The following is a 4,806-nucleotide window of genomic DNA, read 5'->3' as shown; positions in this document are numbered from 1 at the left end:
AATAAAATCCCTAGATGCTTGTTTACTCAGAATTCTTCTATGGATCTGCCCATAAGTGAGGTAGACCTACATATAAATAAGTAAATTATGAGTAAAATAAGTACATTATAAGCAATATGGTATATAAATGGCAAACCAACTAGGCCACACCATGTTTCTGTTAGGAGAGCTCAGACTAAGGCACTTCACAGCAGGTTCTTTCCTGGGAATGACCTCTTATGAGCCTCAAGACTCATGGTTTGCTCTTGGAAAAGTTTGCCCTTAATCAAATTGTTTCTTCTCTATCACAAACTGAAACTGAGCCCCTCTAAAATTGAGTTCCCTTTGTGAGTTTATGATTAATCTCTCTACTCAAAACTTTATTCCCTTGTTTGTCTCTTCTGACCTCAATCCTGTGCTAACTGAACATTAATCAAACAGAATCAGATGACTAAACTTGATATTGTCTATAACATCATTAATGTACTAAAATTGCTGTTGTAGATATCATCATTAACACACAAACTCAGGTTGTTTCTCCAGAGCAGGATGAGCTCACAGATCCCCCAGGTGGCTAGAGAATTGTAAACTGGACACATCCTGACTTCCACAATTATGATTAAGAGATGTCACAAGACGATGATTAATCCCAACTTCTTTTTTCTTCTTCTTTAAAAACACTCCCAACTCAAAGGCCAAGTTGGAGCAGATCTGAGGCTTGTCTCCCACTCCCTTGCTTGGCGCCCTGCAATAAACCCTTACTTTACTGCAAACATCAGCTGTCAGAGTTTGGCTTTCTGTGCTGCAGTCACAGGAGCCCTTGCTCAATAACAAAACCACATGCAGGTGACTTAAAAGTTACGTTGAAGGTAACGTTGAAGACTCTTACAGGCTTAGCAAATCAGGTATTATTTATTTATTGTTTATAAAACACTGGAAAGCTAATATTTGATGATCAGATTTACAAAGCCTGTTGGAAGTAGGAAAGACTGGAGCTAAGGGAACCAAGGAAGAGGATTAATTAGAAAACGTGGGGCCAGAAAAAGCAAAGTGTCTGCTGGAACAGAAAGGAGAGGAATAAATTCAAGAGCTATTTCCAGGATAGAATGAACAAAACTTAATGATGGATTCGAATGGTGGTGATGGGGAAGGGATGTATAGGTAGACTTTAAATCAAAAGCCTTATTGAAATCAGCTAGAAACAATGGGGATGAAGGTCCTCAACTGTGATCTCAATGAGTGAAGTCCCAAAAGTTCTATCCCCTTCAACCATTTCCATCCACCAGCAGCAACCACTGCTTCCCTCAATGTCACTTTCCCACCAGTCACCTCCACTGGGGCTCTTTACCTATATCTTCCAGTAGTTTCACCTCCTTAAATTCACTCAGTCAGCTCAGTGAGCCTTCATCATGATCTCCCATTTTAACATTCCCAGTCTCTAAGCTGTCCCTCACCATATTTCTACTTCGCCCTTAGAAGGAAAGGAAACCACCCAGTTTTCTGTATTGTGAGGGTCACAGGCTGGGAAATTACCTTATCAGTACTTGTTTAACTTTAGTTCCAGGACTTTGGTGGCTCAAGGCTGAGGGGAAGCATGGGTGGGGGTGGAGGGCAGGGCAGATGACCAGCAGGGGTTGGGTGCAGGGTGGGGTACCAGTCTTCAGACTGGTGGGGTCGAGCAAAGGAACCACCAGTGGAGGGCTGAGAGGGAAGGGCATGGTTGTAGGGGTGAGGGAAGCAGGTCATTGGGGGAGGTGGTGTTGGGTAGGAGTAGGGACAAGCAGGGCGCTCAGGCAAGAAACCAGAGAAGGTGGCAGGAGACAGATGGGCCAGTGGCTGGAGCAGTGACCGCTCTTGCTTCCTCTGCTTAGCTCTGCGGTTCTGGAACCAGACCTGAGGAGGAGGGAGAATAGCCACATCAGAGCCCCTCTCTCAAATAGGTGGCATTCTCATATGCGGCTACAGACTGGTACAGAGCATAAGACTCCCCCACATCCCCAGAGGAAGTAAAGCTCTTGCAGAAGGCATAGCTGAGCCAGGCCTAGTGACAAAGCAAGACCCACACCATTCCCCCAATCCATGTCTAAATTTGCCCTGCTACAACTTTGGGTGAGTAAGAAATGTCAACTTCTAAAAAGAAAGAGATAAACATGACACAGTGGCATTTCACCTCCACAGAGAATGGGAAATTTCCTCTAGGGTTATTAGAGACTAAGACTATGGATGAGTTTAATTGTTACAGACCAGGTTGGATTTAGGGTACAGTTTATTCTTAAGATTAATTAACTCTATGGTTAGAATTGAGGGAGCATCAGGTTGATTGAGTTTCAAGGCCATGGTTAGGGACAAGGTTACATACGTGTGTGAATAGTTAGGATTGAATTTCTGTTGGAGTTCACATCACTGTTAAGGTTGGGGTTTGATATTGAAATTCAAGTTAGATTAGGTTCGCTCCAAGGTTAAACTCAAGTGACATTCCTGACGTAGATGAGGTTATGCTGACTGTTGGGTAAGACTCTGTTCTGGTGAACATTTTGGTTAGGGTTATAGTACCCTGAGAATTTATGTCCCAGTAGTTCCCAATCACCGAATCTGCATTTCTTCAGGGGATGGTGGGGGAAGGATCCTGGGCCATCACCTGGATTCTGGCTTCGCTGAGGCCTGTGTCCTGGGCGAGGCCTTCTCGGGCCCAAATGTCAGGGTACTGGTTCCTTGCAAAAGCTGACTCCAGCTGTTCCAACTGCGCTGGACTGAAGGTGGTGCGGTGGCGGCGCCGGGAGTGTGGGCGACCCCTCTGTTCTCCTTGCGAGCAAAGACTTGGTCTCCCCACTCCTACACCAGAGAGGTTCCTGTAGGGCTGAGTGCTCATGTCTGAGAAGGAGGGGGGAGGGAGAGTTTGCTGCCGCATTGACCCACCCATCCATCCCAGGCCACATATGCTGGAACCCCCAGATTCTACTAGGACCCAGTGTGTTGCTCATACACTCTGCCTGACCAGAAATTCTTCAGCGTTCAGAATTAGCTGAATCCAGCTCAGCCTTGGCCCTGCTTCACTTCTGAGTCCCCTAACCCATGCTGCCCTCTCCACATGAAGTCCCCCCTCAGACTCACTTGTCCTGGGCACTCACGCTCCCTCTGCCTCACTTCTGCACCGTGTGCCCACTCCCTATTACACCCCCCCAGATGCATCCCCATGTAAGGCATGCCCCTCCAAAGCCTTTCACCTCTCTGAGCACACATACCACCTTCCTGGGCCTCACCCTGTGGATCTCCTATTCGCTCTGACACCCTAACAAACTGCCCAGGTCTCTGTCTAAGACCCCTATGACTTGCTCCCTGCTCTCATGGTTCACATGCAACTTAAGCCTTTATATTGTTCCCATTGTCCCATTCCCCCCACCTGGGAAGATGAAACATTCCTCACTCTTCTGCTCAGACACACCCTCCCCACACATACATTTCATCTTCTCCCCTATCCCAGTCCTGGCCTGGCCACCAGGCTGCAGGAACCTGAGCTCGTGGGAAAGGCTTGCCTCTTCTCCCTACAGGCTCACTAAGCCCCCACAGTAATTAGTCTGAGAGCCAGCCGGGGAACAGAGAACAGGAGCAAAAGGAAACACCTGGGAGGCACACACTGAGAAAAGATATCTGGAGTGAGGGTCCCATCCCCATGGGGACCCAGGGGGTAGTCCCTACCCAGTGCTCACTGTCCACCTTAGCCCCCTGCTCCCCTCGGATCCAAAGCCCTGGCCCCTCCAACTCTCTTCCTTGGAGAAAGCAGTGCAGTGGGCGAACTCTGAGGTCAGGAGGGAGGAGACAGATTTCAGCTCTGGCCTCTGCCCCCCTCCTCATCAGTCAGGGCCTCAGTGCGCCACTCTGTAAAGCAGAGGAGTTGTACCGCCCCATGTTTTCTAAGATTCCCTTGTTTTTAACATTCTAGAATTCTGGGCTTTTATCTCTCCTCTTCACTTTCCTCGTGGCGAACCATCGCCCCACGGAGCCTGGGCATGGAGCGTGCACACCTGCTGCCTCCTCAGGACCACCCCAGAGATTCACTCACCCACCGTGGAGGTCAAAGTCCCAGCGGCTGCGTAGCCCTCGGGCCAGAGACTGCTGCAAACTCGCCCCTTCTTTTGTTTACCCTGCTCACTCTTCCCTTCTGCATCCATGGCTCACAACAAAGACCAAAGACAGCCCAGTCTCGTGTCCCTGAGTCTCTGATTCTGGATCAGTCTTTCTCTGTTTCTGTTCCCCTCTATGCCTTGTATTTCACTGCTTTCCCCCTGTTTATACCTCTCTCTGAATCTCTCTCCCTGTGTAGATATAGATAGATAGATCTTTTTCCCTCTCTCCTTTTTTCTAACTTTTATTTCTATTTCTAATTCCCCATTCCTTTGCTTGAGTATCATCTCATTCTGCCTTGCCCTCACCCTGTTTCTCTGTTTTAGTCTCCACTTTTCTCCCCCTGCCCCTTCTCTCTCTGGGATGCTGTCCTCTCCTTTTGCTCTCAGCTGCCTACTTTCCCAGCTTGCAATCCCACACTAACTCTTTCTCCCTGAGCCTTGGAGGAGTGACCTGTTCCTCACCCCTGTGGGCCCATCCAATCATTGCCTGGTCACCAGAGCCCCCATCATCAGGGGAGGATCACAAGCCGGATGAGGGAAGGTGCTCTGTTGGAGGGTCCAGGGACTGGGGCCAAGAGCTCATATTCCCAGAGGACCAAATTCTTTTGTCCTGTTAAATCCCCTCCTGGGAGCAGGCAGGGGAAGGAAGAGAAAATGCATTCCTCTCCTGAGACCCCCTCCTCAGAACCCTCAAAATGAGAGG

The 4,806-nt window shown here is 48.7% G+C and overlaps 1 protein-coding gene across 2 annotated transcripts; it reads right to left on the bottom strand.

Annotated features, from left to right (window-relative positions):
- Positions 1 to 879: 879 nt before the first annotated feature.
- Positions 880 to 4,523, bottom strand: PROP1 (PROP paired-like homeobox 1). 2 transcript variants are annotated; one of them, XM_036848285.1, is made up of 4 exons: positions 4,040 to 4,523; positions 2,618 to 2,850; positions 1,513 to 1,872; positions 880 to 974 (listed from the first exon to the last, which is right to left on the bottom strand). In XM_036848285.1, the coding sequence occupies exons 1-3, from the start codon at positions 4,146 to 4,148 to the stop codon at positions 1,534 to 1,536; spliced, it is 681 nt and encodes a 226-aa protein (XP_036704180.1). In that variant the 5' UTR covers positions 4,149 to 4,523; the 3' UTR covers positions 880 to 974; positions 1,513 to 1,533. The 2 variants fall into 2 exon arrangements, with proteins under 2 accessions (XP_036704180.1, XP_036704181.1); XM_036848286.1 differs by lacking the exon at positions 880 to 974 and having other exon boundaries at positions 1,426 to 1,872; positions 2,618 to 2,811; positions 4,040 to 4,506.
- Positions 4,524 to 4,806: the final 283 nt, after the last annotated feature.

The sequence above is a fragment of the Balaenoptera musculus genome, chromosome 3 (genome assembly GCF_009873245.2).
Source record: "Balaenoptera musculus isolate JJ_BM4_2016_0621 chromosome 3, mBalMus1.pri.v3, whole genome shotgun sequence".
Lineage (NCBI taxonomy): Eukaryota > Metazoa > Chordata > Mammalia > Artiodactyla > Balaenopteridae > Balaenoptera > Balaenoptera musculus.
This window is presented reverse-complemented; position numbering and strand designations above follow the sequence as displayed.